Here is a 27,888-nt window from a genome sequence, read left to right as displayed (position 1 = left end):
ATGTTATCAGATTGATGTGGCATGAGCCTCTTTTGTAAATCCATACCGACTCTTCCCAATTACTTTATATCCATGGATTTTCTGTGAAACTGAGAAATCAAGCTGGTGATAAGCAGAATGATTCGGTGCTATGTGCGACAACAGCAGTATACGGATATGAAACTAGGAACTTGCACACTGAAGGATGAAGACTGAAGGTGTTCGAATTCAGGTGCCACAGACATACAACAACTTGCACCTATATAGCATTTTAACACAGAATATCTCATGACCCTTCACAAGAGCGTAATCAGACAACATTTGAAACTGAGCCACACAAGGCAATGTTAGAACATTATAAACAGAAAATGCTGCAAATCTCAGTGGATCAGGCAACATCTGTGGTGAGAAACAGAGTTAACGTTTCAGGTTGATGACCGATCATCAGGTTATCGTTCTGAAACGTTAACTGTTTCTCTCCACAGATGCTGCCTGACCCGCTGAGATTTCCAGCATTTTCTGTTTTATTTCAGATTCCAGCATCCGCAGTATTTTGCTTTTGAGGTATTAGGACAGGTGACCAAAAGCTTGGTCAAAGAGTAAGGTTTTAAGGAGCATATTAAATCAGGAGGTAGAGAAGCGGAGAGGTTTAAGGAGGGAATTCCAGAGCTTAGGACCGATACAGTTGAAGGCATGGCTGCAAATGGTGATGCGAAGGAAATCGGGGATGTGAGAATAGGATGAACACAGTGTTGCCGGAGGGTTGTAGGGCTGCATGTATGCTAAAATTAAGTTGTGCAAGAGTGACTGATAAGAGCAGCCTTGAACTAGCACAACAAATGAGAGAAATAATAAGGCTGATCATAAGAAGGAAAAATACACACTGTGGACATTAGTCGGAAATCAGAAGGAAAGTTATTAAGAGTTGTCAATATCTGGAAAAGTTGACGGGTATCGATTAAGAGACAGGCAAAGAACACAGATATAAGATGTGATAGCGCAACATCAGGGCAGTTTGGGTGGAGATTGGATAGCATTGAGAGCTCCAGTCATCACCCTACAGAGCAGAGAAGTCATATAGGGAGAGCAAGTGGCCATCTGAGGTCACAGGGTGGCTGATGTGAGAAATTAAAAACGGTCACACTCGTACAGTTGGGGTGATGTCAACATGCAACAGTGCTGAGGCAAAGCCGAAAGAGCTTTGCGCTGTATCCATGGCACATTTAACCTGGGCACTATTGATACCGACACTCGCAGTCTGAAATGGAAAGTATCTCATTCCCTCCACCAATAAGAGCACTCAGAATGAGGAGCACATTTCAGAAACAAAACCTGCTCTACTCACCCCAGGCATATACTCCATGAAAATCGAAAGAGTCTTCTCTGCCTTCTCACGCAGACAGCCGTAGTATTGCACTATCCGCTCGTGCTGCAGGTTCTTCAGTAACTGAATCTCACACTCCAAAGCGCTTACCTCCTAGTGAGGAGATCCAAACAGAAATTGTGTCAATCTTGTGTGCGCTTCCTTACACCAATGCTTTCCCGATGCTGTCAACAGAATTTCACTAAGTGTGATGGTGGATGTGTGAAAACAGTCACATTATATCCAGGTGAACTGTGTAAAACCATCCAACAATATAGTCAGAATGGAGATCTGACTATGTGCCCTGACACAATATTCTCAGTTATGTAACACTAGGGTGAATTTCTGGTGGTCTCGGGTCTGTCGGAGGTACGGAGGGCAATTTGAGGGGACTAATTGATGAGTAACACACAGGAAGGCTATTGCACGTCAAGTATTTTGCCTCAAGTGCAATTTTGCCTTCAGGCAAACAAGATTGCTTCACTCATCATACATTACTATTTCATTTCAGTAATGCAGTCTGGGGCAGTGCCAGAGCACAGAGAAAACGGAACAGCACAGCCTTCATGTCACTGAAGGCTTTTTAAAATATGATTCACATTTTGACATTGTTAAAGTGGTAACAAGCTGGAATTCAATATAAACATACTTGTCATCGGTTTGCCAATTGTTATCCGTGTAGACCACCACCACATAAAACAACTGCAGTAGTATCCTTGCTAGAAATGCCAAAAAACAACATTGAAACGTCTCTGCCACTCTGTGCTGAATCAGGTCGCAGGCAGGGCACCACAATTACCCCCGTGAAGGTAAGGAAAAAATACAGCCAGGGTTCACACTCCTGGGGGATCATTTTGATTGTGGCTGCGAGTGTAAAACATGCAATAACGATTGAGGATAATGGAAATGACAATGGGGAGAGATGTACAAGGTGTGAATTGACACGGCCCATTTTACACTATCACCCAAAGCCAGAATCCGCCCGCCCCCACCACCGATCACTGTCCAGTGGAGAATGCACTATGTAGAGGTCAGGTTTGGACAATCAGGCATGGCTGTGATGTACCCCAAAGTCAAATAACGGCCCGATACTCTGTCACCTGAGAACGGCCCTTTGGGTGAGGTGTCAGAGGGTGCTTGACGCACACAGAAGCAGACCCCAGCACGAGTCAGTTCCTTTGGGAAAACCAGGGAAGACACTTCTCCTTTAAATACATTCTATTGAAAGATTCGCACAGGAACAGTCCTTTAAGCTGCAGGCTCGCTATGCTCACCAACACTCTGACTGCATTACTCAGTGTATTTTCTCTCACCCCCTCTCCTCCCCGACACAGGAAGTGCTTAATTCATTTTCTCATTTTTAAAAGGAAACAGCCTTCACGGGGACAAATGAGCCATCCAGAGACACAACAAGTGGGCTGATAAATCATCATTTAACAATGGAGGAATTAAACTGTAATTGGACTAAAATATGGACATTTATATGCAGCCCCTTGGTGATATCATCGGAAAACATGGAGTCAGTTTCCACAAGAACGCAGATGACACCCAGCTCTACCTCTCCACCACTTCTCTCGACCCCTGCTTGGTATCTAAATTGCCAGATTGCTTGTCCGACATCCAGTTCAAGATGAGCAGAAATTTTCTCCAATTAAATATTGGGAAGACCAAGTCATTGTGGTGGGGACTAAAGACAAACTGCGTTCCCCAACCACCGACTCCATCCCTCTCCCTAGTATCAATCTGAGGGTGAACAAGACTATTTTGCATATTCTGGGTGTCATATTTGACTCCGAAATGAGTTTCCAGCCACATATCTGCGGCATAACTAAAACCGCCTTTTTCCATCTCCGTAATATTGCTCGCTGTTGGCTCCCAGTTAAACGACACCTCGATTTCAAAATTCTCATCCTTGTTTACAAATTACTCCATGGACTTGCCCCTCCCTATCTCTAATCTTTTTCAGCCTCACAATCCCACATGATGTCTGCGCTCCTCAAATTCTGGTCTCTTGAACATCCCTGATTATAACTGCTCAACCATTGGTGGCCATACCTTCAGCTGCCTGGGTCCCAAGCTCTGGAACTCCCTCCCTAAACCTCTCTTTCCTCCTTTAAGACGCTCGGTAAAACCTACCTCTTTAAACAAGCTTTTGATCATTGCCTTAATTTCTTCTGTGGCTCGGTGTCAAATTTATCTGTTTGTCTGTAACACTTGTGAGTGAAGCGCCTTGGGACGGTTTACTACGTTAAAGGCGCTATATATAAAAAAAAGTTATAAAATGGTAAGTTTAAAAGTCACGCCCCACCTCCCCCCCTCCACCGTCGTCTGACCTCTCCACAAGGAAATAAACACAAAAATAATTTTCCTTAATGACACACTGTCTGTTAGTTCTTATTGGGGAATGACCTGCTCAACACAATCTCCTGTTCACCTACACTGCTGCATAAGCAAATGAATCCTTTGTATGTGGGATTGATATGAAATGGCCATCCATATTCCCAAGTACAAAGAACAAGTACAAAGTAACTATGTTAGTCCCTGCCACACTCACTGCTGAATCATACTGTTACTTGCTTGCACAACCCAGTACTTTAATGAACTTTCTCTCATGGAATACTTGATATGAAGGCCCACATACAGGGGAGGCGCCCAGGTTAAAACTAAAAGAGAGGCAGCGGTTAGATAGATGACATCAAGATTGGGTTTTAAAAGTCTGAACATTGTAGGAAGTAAAAGCTGAAGGGATGAGGAGCAAGAGGAGAACTAAAGAAATGGTAGGGCCTATTAAAGACCATGAGGATAATCTGTGTGTGGGGGCGGAAGATGTTGGTATGGTTCTCAATGAATACTTTGCGTCTGTTTTCACAAAGGAAAGGGGCAATGCAGATACTGCTATCGAGGAGGAGTGTGAACCTCTGGATGAAATAAACATAGTGAGAAAGGGGTTTAGCAGCTTTGAAAGTGGATAAGTCCCCAGACCTGGATGAAATGCATCCCAGGCTGTTGAGCGAAGTAAAAGAGGAAATAGCAGAGGCTTTGACCATTTTCCAGTCCTCTTTGGGTTCAGGCATGGTGCCAGAGGACTGCTAATGTGGTACCCTTGTTTAAGAAGGGAGAAAGGGATAGACAGTAATTACAGGCCTGTCAGCCTAACCTCAATGCTTGGAAAATTATTGGAAAAAATCCTGAAGGACAGGATAAATCTACATTTAGAAAGTTAAGGATTAATCAGGGACAGTCAGCATGAATTTGTTAAGGGAAGATCGTATATGACTAACCTGATTGAATTTTTCGAGGAGGTAACCAGGAAGGTCGATGAGGGTAGTGCATATGATGTAGTGTATATGGACGCTAGCAAAACTTTTGATAAGGTCCCACATGGTAGTCTGGTGATGAAGGTTAAAGCCCATGGGATCCAGGGCAAAGTGGCAAGTTGGATCCAAAATTGGCTTAGAGGTAGGAAGCAAAGGGTAATGATTGATGGATGTTTTTGTGACTGGAATGGGTGTTTCCAGTGGGGTTCCACAGGGCTCAGTACTGGGTCCCTTGCTTTTTGTGGTATACATCAATGATCTAGATTTGAATATAGGGAGTATGATTAAGAAGTTTGCAGATGACACTAAAATTGGCTGTGTGGTTAATAATGAAGAGGAAAGTCATGGGCTGCGGGAGGATGTCAATCTACTGGTCAGGTGGGCAGAGCAGTGGCAAATGGAATTTAATTCAGAGACGTGTGAGGCGATGCACAGGAGGAGGGTTAATAAGGAAAGGGTATACATATTAAACGGTAGGCCACTTAAAAGTGTAGATGAACAAAGGGACCTTGGAGTGCTTGTCCACTGATCCCTGAAAGTAGCAGGCCATGTGGATAAGGTGGTTAAGAAGTCATACGGAATGCTTGTCTTTATTGGACGAGGCAGGGAGGTTATGCTTAAATTGTATAATACACAGGTTAGGCCACAGCCGGAATACTGCATGCAGTTCTGGTCGCCATATTATAGGAAGGACGTGATTGCACTAGAGAGGCTGCAGAGGAGATTTACGAGGATGCGGCCTGGAATGGAGAATTTTAGCTACGAGGACAGATTGGATAGGTTGGGTTTGTTCTCCTTGAAACAGGGGAGGCTGAGGGGAGACCTCATTGAGGTATATAACATTTTGAGGGGCCTGGATATAGTGGATAGCAAGGGCCTATTTTCCTTGGTAGATGGGTCAATTACAAGGGGGCATCGGTTTAGGGTGGTTGGTGGAAGGTTTAGAGGGGATTTGAGGGGAAGCTTCTTCACACAGAGGCTTGTGGAGGTCTGGAATTCGCTGCCTGGAAGGGTGGTGGATGCAGAAACCCTCACCACATTTAAAAGGTGCTTGGATGGACATCTGAAGTGCCGTAATCTGCAGGGTTACGGACCTAGAGCTGATAAGCGGGATTAGACTGTATAACCTCTCGTTAGTTGGCGCAGACACGATGGTAAGTACTTCAGGGAATCTAATACGGACAGAGTGATTTCCTAGACTAGTTTCGATCGCCTGGATGAGTTGGAGAGGAATTTTGCCAGGTTTTTCTCCCCAATTGGCCTGGGTTTTTATGGGGTTTTTTTTGCCTCTCCCAGGAGATCACATGGCTCCCGGTGGGGTGGAATGTAAAATGTTACGATACATGTGGTATCGTGGTTGTGTGGGGCGGACTGGTTGGGCCGGATGCTCTTTACCTGTCCGCCATTGTTCATAGGTTTATATGCAACCTTCAGGGCTGCTGACGTGTGGCTGTTTGTCAGCCAGCGCGGATACGATGGGCCGAAGTGGCCTCCTTCTGCGCTGTAAGTGTCTGTTTCCAGTTTGGGCTGTGGGGAAGGAGAAGGTGAAAGGAGACAGTGTTGTTGTGAGTCTTGATTCAACAGTGAGGTTTCAGACTGGAGGGCATCACAGCTGAAGCTCAGCAGGAACGAGGGGAAAATTCAGAGCAGCAGTGATCATGACAGCAGTGATACAATAGAGCAGAGAAAGGATTTGCCAGAAAGCAATGTTGGAGCCTTGACTGTCAGTGCAGAGAGGTTGTTCACCTATTGGGTGGAATTATACCCAAATTAAACGCTCTTCTCATTTGAGTCCCACACAAACTAATTTCCCGACAGGAGTTACTAGATCGTGGGGCTCCGACTGATTTTCTCATCTCTACTCCAGGAGAGGGAGGGACGCTAATTCTAGCACTTCTAACGTCACCTTGGTTGAGATGATCTAACTTGGCACAGACGGAGATCGAGCCTGCAGTCTTTGGTGTGTGAGACCCAGCTGAGCAGTCAGTGGACTTACACAGGACTGCTTTAATTAACATCCTATACCAGGACAGGAGATCACAGCACTTACCTTGCTCGTCTCGAGGCTGTCGGGGTCAAATTGGACTTGTTTTGCAGCAAGTTCTCTTCCTGTGTCTACGTCGTAACAGAGGTAGACACGTCCAAAAGCCCCCTGTCCCAGCAGCTTGCCTCTCCTCCAGTTGGTAGGTGCACTTGGGGCTGTAAATTGAAAGATAAGTGTAAACAATTAAATGTTGCTTTTAATACTAAAATTAATTGTAGTGCAACAATTAAGACATTTGCACTGTAATCCTGAACTGGAGTGGAGCTTCCCAACACAAAGCACCTCAGATCTGTGAGGAATTGTGTCAGTTCTGGACCAGATTGACATGTAGGCAGCGTCTCTGTGACACAGCTCCGCACTGGGTATGCAGAATCGGGTATTGGCAGTGGGATCTCATGTAATTTAAAGGGCAGGCCCTGTTACAGCTTTGTCCATTTAACAACTGAAACTCAGATAATGACAGTTTAAGTGACATCATAGTAACTATGCATCTATAGGGTTGACACCCAAGAACCCCTGTTTCTCAGGAAGTGGTGAGTGGGAGTGAACACTGGACAACTTTCACCCAGTCAGTTTGAGCTCCCAAGACTATCGAAGGCTCCTGGGAACTAGTGTCACATAACTGAATGATTATGTTTCAAAGAATCATTTTTTTTTTGAGAGTTTGCAAAGGAGAAACATTATGTTTAACATTTTGAGAACTGTGATGTTTGTAACTGATGTAAATATCCTGTTTTACTGAATGCTATTCATTTATCTATTCAATAAATTTGCCCGAGTCAAATTGTGTGCATTCTTCCAAATCACGTGGTAGCACGATACATTGCATCATGTTGCAGTAGTGGCAAGGGTCCTCTGTTCAACCCCTTGGGCTCACTATTTTTACCCAGATATTGGCCAAGTAAAAACAACGGTGGTTCGTAAGGGATTTGAGGTGCGTTTATGGGAGTGGCTGGTGATGCTGAATTTAGGAATACTCAGTGCAAAAACCTTAAAGCCTACCAGCTGGTATTGAGTAAGGCAACTGAAAGCCTGTCCCAGACTCTGTCGCCTCTAGACTAGGGTTCCACAGCAGCTGAGACCAAAGCTGCCTTTACAACTCCAGCCAGCTGATTATCCCAAACATGAATCATTCTTGGCGTAAAGAAACTTCTCCTAAATATCAGTTTAGAATTTATTTCGAGTTCATTCCTTCCCAGCTTAATTTGGAGTCTTATTCGGGATTTATCGTATCCATACTGTTTATTATTTTATATGCCTAAGTGAGTTTCTCTAATCTTTCCTCATAGCTCATCCCCTTTATACTTGGGATCAGTCTATTTGCTCCCTTCTCCAATGCAGTGACCGGAGCTGAACGGAGTATTCTAAAGTCACGTTTACAGTTTGGATCACGGAAGAGTGTTGTATGTGCATCGACTCTCCACACTTCTACTGCTGAAATTGGCTCCCTTCTCCTGACTGCAGCATTTTCAGATAAGCGAGTGCACAACGTAAACTTGGGGTACGTGCAATGTAAGTGTGAACATTGCTTTTGTATGATCCGAACCAAACAACCAAGTGCTATAATGCCCAAAAGTAAGGTCTGCCCCAGCATAACCTCCAAGAACTTGTACTTCATTGATCTGGCTAGCCCGGTATGTTATCTGCTTTTTTAATGGCTTACATTATCGTCATACTGAAAGTGGTGAGCCCACCAATGCTCCCAGGTCCCTTCATAAGTCTCTTTCTGCTAATTCAATCATTGCATGCTTATGATCCACAATGATTCTAGTAATCAGCAGTACTTTGCATTTGTCAGTGTTAAATTTAATTTAGACTGTCCTATTGCATAGCTCATTGAATCCTTCTGCAGGTCTTCTATTGCATCCTCTGTCTATTTCCTGATTTGACCAAGATACATTTGATATCAAGGTCAATAATATAAACTATACAAAGGTGCCCATAATTGACTGCTGCATGCCTCCCCCCCGCCTCCAGTATAATATTGCACCTTCCACAAGTACTCCCCTTTCCCTACTTAACTTTTTATCCAACTCCAAATTCTTCTGCTCAACAAAACTCTTTAAAAAGGGGCATTGCTTTCATGATTTCCGTGGCACTTATGTGAAAGTGGAGGATAAGAAAAATGAATAGCCAGTTAAATCTCAGGTACAGAAAGGCCTGTGAAGAGAATGCTTCTGTACAAATGGTGCATACTCCTAACAGAGACATTTCGGTCATTGGGATATTCATCAGCATGTGTACAGTATTTATCTGATGCCGGGATTACTTTAACAGTACTTTTGGCTACTCTGAATATTGCGTGGCATACATATGAGAGAGAGTTAGATGCTTTACTGATGCTGTAAAACAGAGCGACTTGCAATGTTTCTGTCTTTGACTCCATACAAGCTGGTGTCAGGAAAGAGAAAATCAAGCTGACTGGAATGATAAGTGGCTTTTTACTCCATCTACGCATCGAACCAGGGTGGGTCTGTTCTTTTGGCCCCACGAGTCACATATAACGGAGGAGCTGATAATGCCAGCAGGTACTGGGCTCACATTTTGGGGCACTACCTTGTGTAATTATTTTCCTGTACACGGACTCCAACAGATGAGGAATGTGCTGGGAGTTCAGGAGTCATTTCCAGGTCTTAGCCAATCTGTTTAACGGAAGAGACAGCTGCTCCCTGTAGCCAGTTATATCAGATTCAATAAATTTCTACCATAGAGACACAAAATATATTTGAACTAAGGAAGTAGAAATATTTAGAAACTGGCCGTGGGTTTCCCTCACATATCTGCTTAGGTATAGATTCCAGGCTCTGGTACAGTTCTATCGGCACCAGTCAGCCTTCAACAAAAGGCCCAACAGTCCCTTATTTATGTGCAAGTCTTGAAGGCATGTGCCAATTGGCTATTCAACCATGGGCCGGATCCTGCTCTTCCTGAAATCCACACCACGTTACCAAGTGGTGTTCAGGAGCAGCAATCCTGTCCGTTTTCCCCTTTCTAACCAAGGGTGCCAAGACCAACAGCAACACCCCAATTGAGATCAATTTACTCCGCAAAGGGCAAATTTGGAATCTTTCAGATCTACACGGCTCAACTACTGAATAAACCTGCTAAACCAATCAGCGGAGTCAAGTGCTAAAACTTTTAAAGTCCCCCAGTCTCCCCTCCCCTCCCCTCCCCTTCCCTGCCCCCCCCCCTCCCTCCCCCCCGCTTGTACTTTCTCTATTTCCACCACACCACCCACCCCCTCTCCCCCTCCCAAAAACATATTCCAACACCACTAAGGATCAAACTGGAGACTTTCTGGTCAACAAAACTCTTCAAAAGGGGCATTGCCTTCGGGAATTTAGTGGCACTTGTGTGTAGGTGGAGGATAAGAAAAATAAATAAATAAGCCAGTTAAATCTCAGGTACAGAAAGGCCTGTGAAGAGAATGCTTCTATGTGAATGTTGCATACTGTGAACAGAGAGAAATCGCCGTCTTTCGGACATTCATCAGCATGTGAGTGTTGGTGTATTGTTTACTGATGCTGTAAATTGGAGTGACTTGTAATATAGTTTCTGTCTAACTCCACACAAGTGAAACTGCTGGAGTGAAACATCACTTCTTATTCCAGTCAGCTTGATTTTCTCTTTCCTGATTGGATTCCCACATAGACAAACAGAGATTGCATCACTCTTCAGCTGGTCCACAGGAGGCGCTAAATGGGGTGAGGAAATTCACTTTGCAATTTTCAGAAACTTTTCAAAAGTTAGCACCTTATGATTGCAAGGCTGAGCCAGAGATCTTGTTGCCTGATACAACGTGGACTGATACAGTGGGAACGGTAGTTTTGGTTGCAGGATTAGTAATCCAAAGGCCTGGATTCACAACTAATCATCCAGAGATGAGAGTTCAACACCACGGCAGCTGGGAAATTTTAATTCAGTTATTTAAATAAATCTAGAAATAAAAGCTAGTATCAGTAAAGGTGACCTTGAAACTACCAGATTGACGTAAAACCCATCGGGTTCACTAACGTCCTTTAGGGAAGGAAATCTGCCGTCCTTACCCGGTCCGGCCTATATGTGACTCCAGACCCACAGCGATGTGGTTGACTCTTAACTGCCCTCTGAAATGGCCCAGCGAGACACTCAGCTGCATTAAACTGCCGCAGAAAACTATAAGAATAAAACTGACGGACCACCCGGCATCGACCTCGGCAAATTGGGAGAGCTGTCCCAAGACGAGTCATGCAACAGCCGGCCATAGTGATACTCACAGAATCATACCTTTTAGCCAATGTCCCAGACTCCTCCATCAGCATCCCTGGGTATGTCCTGTCCCATCGGCAGACCCAGCAGAGGTGGCTGTACAGTGATATACAGTGATTCTGGACCCCATGAAGTCAAAATCCTGGAGCTACCTCTGTAACAGCACTGTGGAAGCACCTTCACCACACTGATTGCAGCGATCCAAGGTGGCGGATCAGCACCACCTTCTCAAGGGCAATTAGGGATAGGCAATAAATGCTGGCAATGCCAGCGACACCCACATCCCAGGAACAAATAAAAGAAAAGTCCTACCATTCCTTAGAGAAGGGTCACAGAGCCCCAAGGCAAACATACAGCTCCAGTCCCATCATAATAAGAACATAACAACAGAAGAATTAGGAACAGGAGTAGGCCATCTAGCCCCTCGAGCCTACTCCGCCACTCAACAAGATCATGGCTGATCTGGCCGTGGACTCAGCTCCACTTACCCGCCCGCTCCCCATGACGCTTAATTTCCTTATTGGTTAAAAATCTATCTATCTGTGATTTGAATACATTCAATGAGCTAGCCTCAACTGCTTCCCTGGGCAGAGAATTCCACAGATTCACAACCCTCTGGGAGAAGAAATTCCTTCTCAACTCGGTTTTAAATTGGCTCCCCCGTATTTTGAGGCTGTGCCCCCTAGTTCTAGTCTCCCCGGCCAATGGAAACAATCTCTCTGCCTCTATCTTGTCTATCCCTTTCATTATTTTAAATGTTTCTATAAGATCATCCCTCATCCTTCTGAACTCCAACGAGTAAAGACCCAGTCTACTCAATCTATCATCATAAGGTAACCCCCTCATCTCCGGAATCAGCCTAGTGAATCGTCTCTGTACCCCCTCCAAAGCTAGTATATCCTTCCTTAAGGTGACCAAAACTGCACGCAGTACTCCAGGTGCGGCCTCACCAATACCCTGTACAGTTGCAGCAGGACCTCCCTGCTTTTGTACTCTATCCCTCTCGCAATGAAGGCCAACATTCCATTCGCCTTCCTGATTACCTGCTGCACCTGCAAACTAACTTTTTGGGATTCATGCACAAGGACCCCCAGGTCTCTCTGCACCGCAGCATGTTGTAATTTCTCCCCATTCAAATAATATTCCCCTTTAATGTTTTTTTTCCCCCAAGGTGGATGACCTCACATTTTCCAACATTATATTCCATCTGCCAAACCTTAGCCCATTCGCTTAACCTATCTAAATCTCTTTGCAGCCTCTCTGTGTCATCTACACAAACCGCTTTCCCACTAATCTTTGCGTCATCTGCAAATTTTGTTACACTACACTCTGTCCCCTTTTCCAGGTCATCTCTGTATATTGTAAACAGTTGTGGTCCCAGCATCGATCCCTGTGGCACACCACTAACCACCGATTTCCAACCCGAAAAGGACCCATTTATCCCGACTCTCTGCTTTCTGTTAGCCAGCCAATTCTCAATCCATGCTAATACATTTCCTCTGACTCCGCGTACCTTTATCTTCTGCAGTAACCTTTTGTGTGGCACCTTATCGAATGCCTTCTGGAAATCTAAATACACCTCTATCCACCATGCTCGTTATATCCTCAAAGAATTCCAGTAAATTAGTTAAACATGATTTCCCCTTCATGAATCCATGTTGCGTCTGCTTGATTGCACTATTCCTATCTAGATGTTCCGCTATTTCTTCCTTAATGATAGCTTCAAGCATTTTCCCCACTACAGATGTTAAACTAACCGGCCTATAGTTACCTGCCTTTTGTCTGCTCCCTTTTTTAACTGCTTTCCAATCCGCTGGTACCTCCCCAGAGTCCAGAGAATTTTGGTAGATTATAACGAATGCATCTGCTATAACTTCCGCCATCTCATCCCAGGTCTTGCCTCGCAAAATAGCTCTGATTGAAGAATGCCCTCCAGCTGACCTGATCTCATCCTTCCTGAACTCTAACCCGGCTGTCTTCCATTACAGCTTCTAGCTATTTGTTAAGTCCTGGCTTCAGTCACCCTTCCTCTCCACCCTAACCAGACAGCAATGGTTGCATCTTAGAACGCTTAGGAAAGAGCAGAAGCTCTGACCAGAATCTTTCAAACATCATTTGATATGGAAAGCTGTGCCAGAGGACTAGAAGTTTGCCAATGTTCTAGATGTCATCATACAGGATAAAATTAACTCACTTAGAAAAGCATAGGTTAATTAATAGCCAGCGCTGATTTGTAGAAAGCAGGTGGCCGTTGTGTATATGGATTTCCAAAAGGTGCTGAATAGGAGGCTTGCTGATAAAAATGAAGGCAAATGGTATTTAAGGGAGTATGGCCACATAGTAAGAAGTTGATTAAAGGACAGAAAATCGAGAGCAGTGGCTAATGGATAGTTTTCAGACTGGTGACCCCCGGAATCAGTGTTCAGATTATTACTCTACATATACACTAAAAATGGTCTGGACTTGGGCCCAGGGGCACCATAATAAAATTTGCAGACACCGTGACAATAGGGAGTATGGTTAACTGTGAAGAGGACTGTAAGCGACTTCAGGAAGACAGACAGGTTAACAGATCGGGCAGCTAGATGTCAAATTTAATTTAATATGGAGCTATGTGAGCCGATACACTTTGGGAGGAAATATACACTAAATGTTAGAGGAGGAATGGAGAGGAGACTCAGAGGGGTTCAGATACCCAAATCTTTAAAAGTGGAAGGATAAGTTACTGAATGTTTAAAATAAAAAGCATATGAGATCCTAGGTTTTAAAAATAGAGGCAAAGAGCACAAAAGTAACAGATAATACCAATCATTGACCAGGCCACAGTTAGAATACCGTGTCCAATTTTGGATGCCCCACTTTAGAAAGGATGTCAAGGCCATGAAGAGGGTGCAGAAGATACCAAAGATAAGAAGCTTCAATTATGAGGAGAGACTACAGAAATTGAGGCTCTTCTAATCAGAACAAAGAAGATTAGTATTTTGCTTTTGTATTAAGATTAAGAGGAGATCTGATAGTGTTCACAATTATGAAGGATCGTAAAGTAAACGGGGAAAATCTATGCCCACTGCCTGGTACCAGAGGGCATAAGTTTGTCAATAAGAAGGGAGATGCTTTTTGTGCTAAGAGTTATTGGGGCATAGAATCCACCCCCCACCCCCCTTCCCCCAGAAACAGCTGTGGAATTAAAATGCATAATGGCTTTTAAAATAATAGTGAATAAAAATTGGAAAAATAAAAATTTGAAAGGGTATGGGGAAAAGGGCAGGAGAATAGGACTAAGTGGAAAGTTCTTTCGGAGGGTCAGCACAAGTACAAAGGAGCTAAATGGTCTCTTCCGGTGGTGTAAAATTTGTTGATTTGTCATGCCAGCTATGGCTCAGTGGGCAGCACACTCGCCTCCGAGTCAGAAGGTTGTGGGTTCAAGTCCCACTCCAGGGACTTCAGCACAAAAATCTAGGCTGACACTCCAGTGCAGTGCTGAGGGAGCACCTTCCGGTTGGAGGTGCCATCTTTTGGATGAGACGTTAAACCGGGTTCCATCTGCTCTCTCAGGTGGACATAAAAGACCCTATGGCACTATTTGGAGGAAGAGCAGGGAAGTTATCCCCGGTGTCCTGGCCAATATTTATCCCTCAATCAACATCACAAAAACAGATTATCTGGTCATTATCACATTGCTGTTTGTGGGAGCTTGCTGTGCACAAGTTGGCTGCTGTGTTTCCCACATTACAACAGTGACTATACTTCAGAAGTACTTCATTGGCTGTAAAGCACTTTGAGAAGTCCGGTGATCGTGAAAGGCGCTATATAAATGCAAGTCTTTCTTTCTTCTTTCTATTTAGTTCCCAGCTACTGCTCGCTCTTTGTGGAAGGAAATACTTTCCAGCATGTCCTACACTCGCCCTTCACAAACCCTCAAGCTGTGCCCTCGTGCCATTGTCCTGGTGCACCCGATAGTGCTTCGAGTGTAAGGAAATGCCCATTGAAGATACTGGTACGTGAACCAAACTTGATCACACGCAGTGCTGGCAATGTACTTGCAAAGGGTTCAAAATTCTGAATGGTAAAATAAAGGGCGACCTACATTTAGTGGAAACGTTCCTCTCTTGCACGGAGAGCGTGTTTTCACCATCCCCGCTGCGGATTCTCCCCCTGCTGTCCATGTACTGGGCAGCCAGACCCATGTTCTCCCCGTTTGTACTCAGTGACCGACTGGATGGGACGAGAGTGAACAGGTTCCCCTGCTGTCGGCGAATCCTTGGGAAGGTTCTCCGTCCTGAAGAATAAAATGAACACTTGTCAACACAGCCGCTGATGTGTGAACACTTGCATCTAATTTTCTAAAACTAACAAGCAGGCAGGAATCACACCAGACTTTGACTGTAAAAGCCACGGAGTGCTCTGACTGCATACTGGAGTCAAGTATCTCCCCCCCACCCCTCCCATCACTAATTCTCTCCACTCCTGAAGGCACTTGACTCCTTACTGTTTCCACATGCGCTGGTGCTCCCTGGGACCCGTTCAAATGGAATTATTCACCCGAGTGTGACAGCACCGGCAGGCTATTCACCCAAATGGGGCATCACAGCCAAGCTTGATCCTGTCCTCACCTGTTGCCCCACGTGCTGAGCTTTCAGCGAGGTCACTGGATAGCGAGCGATCGGGAGCAGGAGCTCTGGTCAGCTACAGCACCGCAACTGCTGCTTCAGCTCAAATCCACCAACTCAGTGGAGAGCAGTAACTAGTTTAGTAGGGCCGCTGCAACTGGTTTTACCTGGTGGCAGAGGGGAAAATGCACTACCATTCCTGACTTATCGCATGACCTTACTGAATGCGCGGGTATGTGGGTGGAAACCCTGTAAGTAGTACACCCACGCTCAACGTCAAGCTGCACGCGTCAAGAATGTGCTGAGGTAATGGGAGGGCTGAAACCACATGAAACCATATTCTAGCATAAGCCAACTGCGAGAAGGGGCAAGGATAGAGAGCTGAAGTAAGCAAGTACTGTTCTCCTTTTTCCCCTCTGTGACTTCCCCATGGGCCATCCCCAACCAGGAGGATGGCTATTCCCAGGCTAGGTCGCTACGAGCTACATAAACACAGCCTCGGGCTACTCTCTCGACCTCCTGAGGGAGGATTGGTCTGTGGTTGGCACCCATCTCTAGTGCACTAAGTGGGGAAATCACGAATGGGAGCTTACTTATTTGTGACGCCAGCAGATGGGTCCTCTGCAACTATGGTACATTAGGGCGACGTCCATCACCCCCTTTCCCGAGCATCCTTCTGTGTCCCTTTGGCATTTCCCTGGGGAGTGGAGCCCGCATGCAGTTGAGATTTGGATCCAAATGGGAAGAGGAGAATTGAAGGGAGAGGCGATGCTGAGATTTCACACTCAGCTGATCTCCTTTAGATTGCAGGCACTCAGAACCTGAGCTTTAGCAGTATTAGAACCCAGCTGTTGTAGCAGTGAGATAACGCCCCAGCGATACAAAACTGAAAGATTATTCTGCATTTGCGATCACTATTCTGCCAGGAGGCTGGAATTCTCTCATTTTTATTTGAACACTTACAGGTGAACCTTTGGATCAGTTTATCTGACTGCAATCTTTCCTCAGAACTGGACGGATGGTCATTAACATGAAACATTAACTTTGTTTCTCTCTCCACAGATGCTGCCTGACTGTTGAGGCATTTTCTGCCTTTATTTCAGATTTCCAGCAACCGCAGTATTTTGTCAGTGGTATGGTGCTTGTCGTGGGGAGACCGAGAAGGCAGGCAAGGAGTGCAGTTTACCCACTACACTCGTGATACGATTGTAGGACTGCCAGCCACCATTAGCAATGAGCTTTGGTGATGCTTTGCTGAAGCACATGAAAGCTCAGCTGAGAGACTCCTTCTGCAGGGGTGCAGCCCAAGCTGCATGTCCAGCAGCAACTTGCCCCACTGTGAGCAGTCAGGTAGACCAAGGATTGGGAGGGATTAAAAGGAATGTAATTAGAACTCTCAAGTTAAATCTGAAAGTGCAGGGACTGCTGCAGTTAAACTCTTTGAGTTATTCTTGTTTGCAACTGGTTACAAGACAGTTCAGTTTTGTGCACTTGGACTTCATTAAAGCTGTTATGCACCCACTGCTCCAGTCTGTGCGTTGCTTCATACTCACCGTCACCATAATCCTTCTGGTGGATAGACATGTGGAACTGCCGGGGATAGGTCCCTCCTTTTCCAGCCTTATCATACACATGGTTCTCACGGTCTGAGAAAGGAAAGAACATGCAAGGAGACTTAGCAAAATATTACGATTGTAAATAATTCACAGAGAAAGCCAAATCTCTTGAAAGTCCAGTCACGCATAATTCTGTAAATGCAACGTGTTGGATAATACAGAACCCCAATGACTCCATTACAGCGCAGTGTCAAGATCGCTCCCATTTGTCCCATTTTCTCCCACCTTATCCTGAAGGCACTGACTCTTGGTGCAGTATGGGTCCTTGCGCAGAAACCATGCAATATCTCATCATCATCATCATAGGCAGTCCCTCGAAGCGAGGATAACTTGCTTCCACGCCAAAAAGTTCACAGGTGTTTCAATGAAGGACCTAATATTCCAGGTCCTGAACTACATCCTGAAGGGTGGAAGATGCCTGTGCGTGGATTTTTTTAACGTGTGGTGGCCGTTGCACACCAGCCACCACACGGGCTTGACAGAGCTAGGTCTTGGTCCAGTGGCAAGGATTACCCAAGACAACTGGAGACCAGCTCTGCTGTTACATACACACATGCTCCCATTGTCAGAGACATGTAGCCCCTGTGTGGGTGCTGTACAGACTGCTCCGCACCAGGTAGCTCCCCCACCCCTTCTTAAAAACCTAGGTGAAGGGCCAAGGTTCATAGTGCAGGGTAGCGCCAAAGGCAGGACGAGGTGGAGGCTCAGGGTAGGACTAAACCATAGAGACCAGGAGGTCCCAGGTACCATTCCCGGGCCGAGCTGAGCTAGCAGATTTCGGCCATCAGTGCCCTCCTTTGCTAGAGAAGGGGAAATCAGCCACTGACTCCCGCTGTGAACTGTGCGTGGGGCATCAGCCGAGGACAGATTGAGATTGGCTGAGACTCTGCCCTATCACCATCACCACGCTTGAATAGCCAATCGGCATTCACCATCTAGGCTCAGACATGGAGTGCCCAGTGGAAGGGGGCCTGTGCTCATAGAACCTTATCCTAGTGAGGAGCCACCACCTTCAGGACAGGAGAGAAAGTTGAGAGAAAACAAAGAAAAGGAGTCACAGTGAAGATGAGGTAACTCGGGAGCCGTGATTAGGTGACACCAGCTGAAGACGTGAAAGCAATGAACTTCTAGTATATCCAGGACAATTTTCTGAAACAAACTGGCAAGGGAACAGGCCATACTAGCCACCAGCCACCACACGGGCTTGACAGAGCTAGGTCTTGGTCCAGTGGCAAGGATTAACCAAGACGACTGGAGACCAGCTCTGCTGCACAGACCCAGTGTGCACACATATCCCATACACAGTGAGGGTCAGTCTACTGGGTGTGAAGAGCATTAATCTCAATCTTACACAACCAAACCCAACACCGTGCTGCAATCTGACCCGCGTGGCCTTGTGGTGACTACATCTCACCCAACGGGGCCTGATGACACACCATCCTAACCTTACTGAACCCTCGTCAGTAAATCCATCCATTGGGCTCTCAATTGAGAAGCTCAGCGTTTGTCTCCTTTGTGGATTTCCCTACAGGACAGGATCTAAAGTATAACTCTTTATCGTTTAAGAAACTGTCTATTTCTATCTTAAATCCATTCAATGTCCCGGCTTCCACAGCTCTTAGGCAGCGAATTCCACAGATTTACAACCCTCAGAGAAGAACTTTCTCCTCATCGCAGTTTTAAATGGGTGGCCCCTTATTCTAAGATCATGCCCCCTAGTTCCAGTCTCCCCTATCAGTGGAAACATCCTCTCTGCATCCACCTTGTCAAGCTTGTCAGGATCAAGTACTCCTAGGTCAGGAGATGTTGGGTAAAGCTCCCTCTGCACTTTCCCAGCAAACACTTCCACAAACATAGGTTAGGTGTAGGATGAATCCCCTCTCTACTCGATGCCAATGTGCCTTATCCGCAACTTAAGAACAGCCCCCTCCTCTCCCAGAAATGCCAATGTGACTTCCATTTCTCATACCAGCCACCTTTGTGACTTATTGGAGTAGATGCAAACCAAGGTCTCAGAAGTGAAAAGGACATTGTAAGAACCCACCGTGCTGACCGAGAGAGCTTTCCCATAATCCATCAGCCTGTTGCACTCAACCTACAGCTGTGAACTTTTGAAGTGACAATGAAAAACAATGCAAGATGCTCTTTACTGCTTCTGAAAAGAGAGAAATCAGTCGCTCATGAGACAGCTCCCAAACCTACCCAAGTACAGTTGTCTGTTGTCAGGGTAGCTCTGCGCTCGGGACATACGAGACTTCCGATATGATGGGCTGAAAATTAAAAAAATTAGTTAGCAACACCAACCACACACACCGACTGTAGAACCTGCCCACTGGCTCACCTCTGATTTGTTGTTGTTGCTCAATCTGATCTGATTTTGATGTCAATGCAAAGTTCATGCAGATTTTTCCTGGAAAGCACAATATTTCCCTCACCTGAACAAAATTAAGGGTGCTTCAGACAATAAGCACCTACAGCTGGGGGGGTGGGGGGAGGGGGAAAGAGAGCTTGTTTTCTTGTTTACATCATACTTACCTAAACAGATCGTGATCTCTTCAGGGCAGAAAACACACACGGCATTAGCTGGGGGGGGGTGCCAACTATTTGCCAACCTACTTGGCAACTATCGATAGCCAAGTCTACTCGGGAGGCATCTGTAACCATGTCTCCCCCGAGTTGGTCTAGCAGTGGCACTGGGATATCTGATGAAATGCCCGCCATTCATCTGAGTGCAAACAATGTTCCAAGGGAGGAAAGGGATGATTTTTTGATGAGCGCAAGACTAAAAGATATTTTTCTCCTGGTTGTTTCTACGTTTCCTCGAGCTCGCAGGCTTCAGGGGCCACTCCATGCGAAACACTGGCCTAGAAATGAACCTCTACCTACAGGGACGAAAGCGATTGGCCAGGCATCAACCCAGGCCCTACCAATCTGCTTCAACCACTGACGCTCCAACACTGGGACAAGATTATCTTTCAGAAATGGCTCAGTGGCTGGCTTGCAAGCAGTGGCCATGAGTTTTGAATCCTGGAGATGCAATGATGCCCTTGCCTTCGCTGTGACGCCGATGACCAACATTGTGAGACATTGAGACAGGTGAATGTGCAACAGCATGGATTGTGGTCAGGGACAAAACCAGAGCCAGGACTGCCCTGCCTGCCTGCTGGTTGGTATTAATCAGAAGAGACAACTCCAACTTTTGTAAGTTACCAAGTTGAGAAACTTTGCCTTCTGAAAAAGTTATGGACGTAGTCATTTTTGAACTGTGCACGAATACCTATTTTCCTTTTTTTCTGTTGGGTTCTGACTCTTGCTAGAATGGCAGCTGAATCCAAACACCCAAACTTACCAACAGCTGAATAATAATTAGAAGGGGGGGGGGGGGGGGGGGATGGGAACGGACACTGGCTGATTTTCCCTTCACTAACTCTGTGGTGCTGAGGTTAACTGTAGTGTCCCTGTTCCCACCCCAACCTTGGAATGAACCCGGGATGTTCTAGTCATTGGGCTATAACCTCCACTTTTGTGCTTATCGCCCAAAAATGGGCGTTATTTCCGGCATGGGCGTTAAAAAAGGGTTATTCGATCGTCGGCTTCTCACCCACTCTCAAAACACCTAGCTTACATTTTTGAAAATGGGCGTTACCATGAGAGATATCAAATGGGCGGTAGCGTTAATTTTTTTTGACCTTCTGCCGTAAAGCGTGTCCATCCTTAGCAACGGCATGGCAACGCTCAATTCCCACGATTCAGGTGGTCAAGGGTCATCATGACATGTGCAGAAGAGGAGACAGAGAGAGAGGGAGCTGAGGGACTGAAAGCGTGTGTGACTGTGGTGTGGGCTTGTCTGGCTATTGTGGGAGGCAAGATGGAGATTCACCAGTAGCAAAAAGCCTACTAAGCACCAAGAACATAGTTGGCACCAAGTTTTTGTCCAACAAATAAGATATAACATGGAAGGGATGGAGGCGGCCCTGGAGCTGGTAACCAGGATGGCAGAGGGCTCCTAGTGGTCCCGGAGCGCGGCAAAGCACCTCCATTGCCAACCACACGAAAGCCAGCTTCTGGTTCAGAGCACGTTCCCACCTCGGGACCGTCCTCTCCCGTATCCGTTCAAGCAGTGCTTCGGCCATCACAACCACCCCTCCTCCCCCCCCCCCCCCCCCAATGAGGCACCGCCTGAGGAGCTCCTCAGCCAGGCGCCGTGGAGCAAGGAGAGGAAGGGGTAGAGGTAGAGGTGGGGAGAAGAGGAGGAGGGGGGAAGGAAAGTGAGGTGCATGTCCGCAGGTGATGGCTGTGTTATATCTCCATCTGGGTATATGCAATTTGTTGCAATGTATGGGGGTTGGGGACCGCACTCCTGCTTTGCCTTTGTATTCTGTGTTGCTAGGCATGTTGACCATGTGATTTATGTCAATGGTGGAAAAAGTGGGGTGCGGGTGGGGGTTGGCTGAGATACTTCTGATTGTAGACGAATGTTGGTATTAAACTTTTGTTACTGAACATAACCTTGTTGCACATTAGCTCAAATAGCTGGACCGTTACCCACTGGTGATTCCTTACCATGAAAAGGTTAAATACAACTTATCAATCAACGTAAACTTTAACTGGCACCAAGGTGATGGGCACCATTGATGTCTGAGCTGAACACACAGCAGTGTGTCAGCGTTGTCACTCACATCAGCGCTCTTTCAGGCAAATCGTTCAGATATCAGCTCCTCACGTAAGAGTGGGATTTAACAAATGCCAGCCACATCGCTGGCATTCGTTCAGGTTAGTTCCACTTTTTGTGGCCGTTTTTTTTGAGTGAGCGATATTGTGGCGACATGTGTGCGAGGTGGTGAAATTGATGGGTGATCTCCATGGCCGCTAGTTTGGATAAATATGCTCGTTAAGACAAAAAACAGTGGGCGGGTGTTAATATTGAATCTCGGCATTAATGCCGTGCGGAAAGTAACGCTGGGCGATATTATAGACGTTGAATTCGCCCATTCTGCTGATTCCGCCCCCAAAAAAGTGGGCGGACGGTAATATTTTTTCATCGGCGCTAAGCACATGAGAAAAGTAACACTCTGTGAAAAGTTTCTGAAAAATGCCCGCCGGTTTCCATTTTGTGCCAAAATGGGTGATATATGGGTGTTATATGTCATTTCAGCTGTAAAATGGGCGTTCAGCATGCAAAAAAAGTGGAGGTTCTAGCCCATTGTCTCAATAACAAGCATAATTATGAAAGGCTTACAGAATTGGATAAAGAGAAGATACCTCTGCCTGCACTCACCTCTCTGCTCTCCTGTCCAAGGACTGGCAGCTGCCCGACATGGAGTTCTCAGCACTGCTCTGAGGCTCGTAGATCTGCAGGGAACATCATATTGCCATTAACTCTAGTTTACTATGGACCACTTGTGCTTTATAAAATGTAATTTCCAGCATCTTCTCCACTGAAAGCAGTGACACAGGCTGGGGTAAGGAGGGAGCGCATGGGTGAGGGAAGAGGCACTGGTGGGAGGCACGTGCGGGCAGGCTGGGGACACACATGGGGAAATCCAACAAGATAGGCCACGGCTAAAACTGCAAACTTTGTATGGGGGATTTGTTAGACATGGGATAATGTTTTAAACAGAGGCCAAAACCTGAAAGGCCAGGATGGTAATTCAGGCCAAATGTCACAACAGTTCCTGCATTGATACAGTAATACAAAGCATCCAACCTCAGACATGTGATAAGTGATAAATATCCTGAAGAAATTTCTATCAGACAGACAAATTATAAGCAGTGTTTTAGGCTCCAAAATGTTTTAAGATTGACAAATTTACGAGATGAAGCCATCCAACCTTAGTATTCGATGCATTATCCACGATCAGCATACATCAGGCGTGTGCTACCATGAAACTTATCAATAAGCTATCAAGGGGCTGAAGTGTTTCTATTAAGTTTAAAAAAATGAACATTTCCAGAGGATAGGGCATAAGCTACATTTCCTTTGGATCACTTTGCTGTCCAGGTAAAGGGAACACATTTACTACAATTTTTCCAGACAAAATAACCAAGGCAAAATGGTCTCAGAAACACATCAACCAAGATAGGAAGAAGCTACGAGAAGCCAAGAGAAAGAACTCTGAGCAGTTGTGATCAGCTCACCCAATAACAAACTCAGAGTAAGAGCACATAAACAGAAAATGATGCCGAATAGACCAAGTTGCAGTCCACAGATGCCGCCTGACCTGCTGAGTATTTCCAGCATTTTCTGTTTTTACTGCAGAAAACTCAGCAGACTGCAGAAACAGCTCACTCAAATGCAGATTGCAAGAGTTAATTAGGGAGCATATGATTGATGTTGATTATGCTGCTACCGAGTAATCATCGCAAGCATTACAGTAACATGGTTTCAAAATTACAGCAACAAAGCAGTCATTGGGATGAAAGGGATAGACAAGATAGAGGCAGAGAGGTTGTTTCCACTGGTTGGGGAGACTAGAACTAGGGGGCACAGCCTCAAATTACGGGGGAGCCAATTTAAAACCGAGTTGAGAAGGAATTTCTTCTCCCAGAGGGTTGTGAATCTGTGGAATTCTCTGCCCAAGGAAGCAGTTGAGGCTAGCTCATTGAATGTATTCAAATCACAGATAGATAGATTTTTAACTAATAAGGGAATTAAGGGTTACGGGGAGCGGGCAGGTAAGTGGAGCTGAGTCCACGGCCAGATCAGCCATGATCTTGTTGAATGGCGGAGCAGGCTCGAGGGGCTAGATGGCCTACTCCTGTTCCTAATTCTTATGTTCTTATGTTACACAATGCAGTAAGATTACAAATTATGTAATGCCCTAATCCAATTGATGATCTGAATTGCCATCTCGTGTCCAGTTGAACCCAATGACTGCTTTGTTGCTGTAATTTTGAAACCACGTTACTGTAATGCTTGCGATGATTACTCGGATAACCATCTTATCCTTTCATATGTAGTTAAGAAAATATGCTCCTGTTCAATTTTTTTTCACCATGCAGATCATAACCTCTGCTCACATTTTCTCGGGCAGCAGGAGCTGGTAATGGTTCTGCTATTGCCTTTACACCTACTCTGGACCCATCTTTTATTTCTTCACTTGTCCCATTAACCCCCTTTTGTCTCGTGCTATAATCCATTTTGCCATTTAATGACTACTGCCTTCCAATCTATCACAGACCTTCCCTTTTGTTCTTTCCTCAACCTCGGCCCCACTTTTCCCTGACTTTATACTTGCTTATAAACTGTTAAATCTCAAACATCTTCCCGTTCTGATGAAAGGTCCTCGATCTGAAATTCTATTTCTCTCTCCACAGATGCTACCTGACCTGCTGAAGTGTCTCCAGCGCCAACTCATTGAAAGAGCTTTTTCCTCATAACCCTGCAAATTAGTCCTCTTCAAGTCGTCGCCTTCTTGGGCGGTCCCTTGTATCAAGGATGACTTGCTTCCACACCAAAAAGGGATGAGTTCACAGGTGTTACAATGAGGGACCTGATAATCCAGCTCCCGAACTACATCCTGAAGGGTGGAAGATGCCTGTGCGTGGATTTTTTTAACGTGTCCCTTTAATCCCATGGGCTTCAGTTTTGCCAACAAGTCTAATATGTGGTATTTCATCCAATGCCTTTTGAAAGGCCATATACACAAAATCAGCGGCACTATGTTCATCAATCCTCTTTGTTACTTCAGCAAAGAACTCAATCAAGTTAGTCAAACACGATTTGCCTTGAACAAATCCGTGCTGACTGTCATTTATTAACCCATACTATTCCAAGTGACAATTAATTCTGTCTCAGTTTGCCCAACACAGACGTTAGGCTGATTGGCCTGTCGTCTTCTTTGGTATGGTAGTAGCAAAGCAAATCAAATGTCAATATCTGAGTCAGATATCCAGGCTAAAGTGTAACAGTGTAGGTATGTTGTAGGCTGCCTGTGAATTTCCTGAGGGCAGTGCTCAGTGCTCCAGGGTCTGATTAGGAGCTCCACACTCGCATGATAGGGATGCTTTAATCTTCCACCAATGGAGAAGGTGACAGCATCGACCGTGACCGGTTCTGAGGCAGCTGATGGTTGTCCATTGTTTGCGAGGAAGGTTTGATCCTTCAGGTTGTACTGCGGGCTCCTCGATAAGGAATCCATTCCGTAAGTCGCAGTTCTTCCAAGAATTTCTCCATCGATCATCAAGGCTGAAGGGCTTTGGCGACGGTCCAAAATGGTCATCTAGATTGGAGACGGGTTGGTGTTAGGTTGTTCCAGTCGGCCTGGATCGGCATGTCTTTGCTGGTGTAACGGTTGTATTCTCTAGAGACTGTATATTCACAGTATAGGTGTAGAATTCAGCTAGACATCAACGGCTTCAACATGCGACTTTATACCCAAGCCGGAGAGCAGTACTCCGCTGTAGAGTACACCAGGGCGAGTGCTGCCTTACGGAGGGTTTGAGCGTTTGCTCCCCATGTGGATCCGGCCACTTTCTGGATCAAGTTGACCCTATTCTTTAGTTTGTTCCTAAGGTTCTGGAGATGTCGATATGACAGGGTGCAATCGAGTGTGACTCCTACATAGGAGGGGTTTTTGGCATGGTTTACCTCTGCCCCACAAAAGGAGACTTTCAAAGCTGGGTTTGCTTGATGGGTGTTGAGGTGGAATGTCGAGGTGACGGTCTTTTGCGGGTTTGGCCAAAGTCGTCTGTAAATCACTGGTCAGGGTCTCCTTGGTGATGGACAGATTTGTGTTTTGCGTGGCCAAGGCAATGTCATCAGCGTATAAGAACTTGCAGGACTCTGTTTCGGGCAGGTCACTGTTTCGGGCAGGTCACTGGTGTAAACGATGAACAACATGAAAGCCAGGACAGAACCCTGTGGGAGGCCATTGTCCAATGATCTATATCTGCTCTTCTGGGTGCCAGAGTACACACGGAAGTGTCGGTTACTAAGCATGGAGTTGAGAAGATGAATCGTTGTTCTGCAGGGTAAAATGGCGGAGAGCGTGAAAAGCAGTCCGTGTTTCCATACTGTGTCATACTCCACTGATGGGGGCACGAGTACAACGGTGGTCTTGAGCTGGCACTGGAAGCCTGCTTCGATGTGCATTGCTAAAGCTACCAGTTAATTTTATCGGTTGCCAGTACTTCAGAGAAGGCGGTGGTCAACCATCTCTTCGCTTTGGGTCCCAGTGCTTTTAAGAATTCTGGGTAAACACCATCTGGACCAGCAACTTTTCCAGATTTGGTTGCCGACAGGGCTGCGTTTAGTTCATGGATCAGACATAGTTGACGATCTTGGTGCCGCCATCAAGTTTGCCGAAAGCTGCCGCTTCACTTGGTGTCGAAATTCTTTGCCCAATGGAGCCTTTGATGTTTGTATCAAGTGGGATACAATGGCGTCCGCTCTGATGGTCAGCGTGTGTTTATAGGCAGGGTTTGTCCCGCCAACTTGACGGAGCAGGGTCCATGCTTTCCTGCTGGAGTGAAGGTTCCACAAGGTTCCTCTACCTTTCACATCCAGCCAAGTTCAAAGGCTCCAGCATTACAGTGACTGGCCTGTAGTTGGTGGATTTATCCTGCTTCCTTTTTTTGAATGGGTTGTAAAATTTGCAATCCTCTAGTCCTTTTGCACCACTCCCATATCCAAGGAGGATGGAAAGATTGTGATCTGAGCTTGCGCTATCTCCACCCTTACTTCCCTCAAAACCTAGAATGCATTCCATCCGAACTGGGTGACTTTTCTATTTTGAGGACTGCCAACCATTTAAGTACATCCTCTTCATTTATTTTCATTGGATCCAATTTCTCTACTAACTCCTCCTTTACTGTGACATGGCAGCATCCTGTTCTTCAGTGAAAATCGATGCAAAGTACACATTTAGTATCTCAGTCATGCCCGCTACCTCCACAAGATGTCCTTTTTGGTGTTATTCAGTCCCAGCATCCTTTGATTATTGTTTTACTATATGTTTAGAAAATATATTTGGTTTTCCTTTTATGTTACCCACTAGTTCTATTCTCATACACTTTCTTTGTCCTTCTTATTTCCTTTTCAGTTCTTCACTGTACTTTCTGTATTCAGTTTGATTCTCGACTGTATTATGAGCCTGACATTTATCATAAGCTATCTTTTTCTGTTTCATTGCAATCTCTTTAATTTTAGTCATCCAGGGAGCTCTAGCTTTGGATGCCCTTTCTTTCACCCCTTATGAGAATGTATCTACTCTATACCTGAACTATCTCCTAATTGAAAGCCTCTCATTACTCATTTACTGGTTTACCTGCCAAATCTTTGCTTCTAATCCACCAGGGACAGATCCCCATCAACTCACTGAAATTAGCCCTCCTCCAGTTGAGTATTTTCCTGTTTTATTTTTCCTTGTCCTTTTCCATAATTACTCTAAACCCAATCATCATCATCATCATAGGCAGTCCCTTGCAATCGAGGAAGACTTGCTTCTACTCCCAAAGTGAGTTCTCTGGTGGCTGAACAGTCCAATACGAGAGCCACAGACCCTGTCACAGGTGGGACAGACATTCATCGAGGGAAGGGGTGGGGCTAATATTGTGATCACTATTTCTCAAATGCTCCCCCACAACTGCGTGGCTGCGCAGCAGTCTGGAGCTCCCATGCAGGCCGCACAGCTGCTTTTAAATGGAAAAACCACACATGCACGGATATTCAAATAGGTCACGCACCCAAAAATAAATTAGCGGGAACAGT

At 45.6% G+C, this 27,888-nt stretch overlaps 1 protein-coding gene across 3 annotated transcripts in view; it reads right to left on the bottom strand.

The window, feature by feature from the left end:
* The window catches only part of map3k3 (mitogen-activated protein kinase kinase kinase 3), a 170,075-nt gene that overhangs the window by 45,785 nt on the left and 96,402 nt on the right, over positions 1-27,888 (bottom strand). For all 3 annotated transcript variants that reach the window (XM_070864088.1, XM_070864090.1, XM_070864091.1), the window contains exons 9-14: positions 22,456-22,529; positions 19,380-19,447; positions 17,115-17,207; positions 15,039-15,230; positions 6,710-6,858; positions 1,325-1,456 (exon numbers count right to left, since the gene is read on the bottom strand). In XM_070864088.1, coding sequence (XP_070720189.1) covers positions 1,325-1,456; positions 6,710-6,858; positions 15,039-15,230; positions 17,115-17,207; positions 19,380-19,447; positions 22,456-22,529 — 708 coding nt within the window. The remainder of the gene's footprint in view (positions 1-1,324; positions 1,457-6,709; positions 6,859-15,038; positions 15,231-17,114; positions 17,208-19,379; positions 19,448-22,455; positions 22,530-27,888) is intronic.

This window comes from Pristiophorus japonicus, chromosome 21 (assembly GCF_044704955.1).
Source record: "Pristiophorus japonicus isolate sPriJap1 chromosome 21, sPriJap1.hap1, whole genome shotgun sequence".
NCBI lineage: Eukaryota > Metazoa > Chordata > Chondrichthyes > Pristiophoridae > Pristiophorus > Pristiophorus japonicus.
The sequence above is the reverse complement of the archived record's forward strand: the minus strand, read 5'-3'. Positions and strand labels throughout refer to the sequence as shown.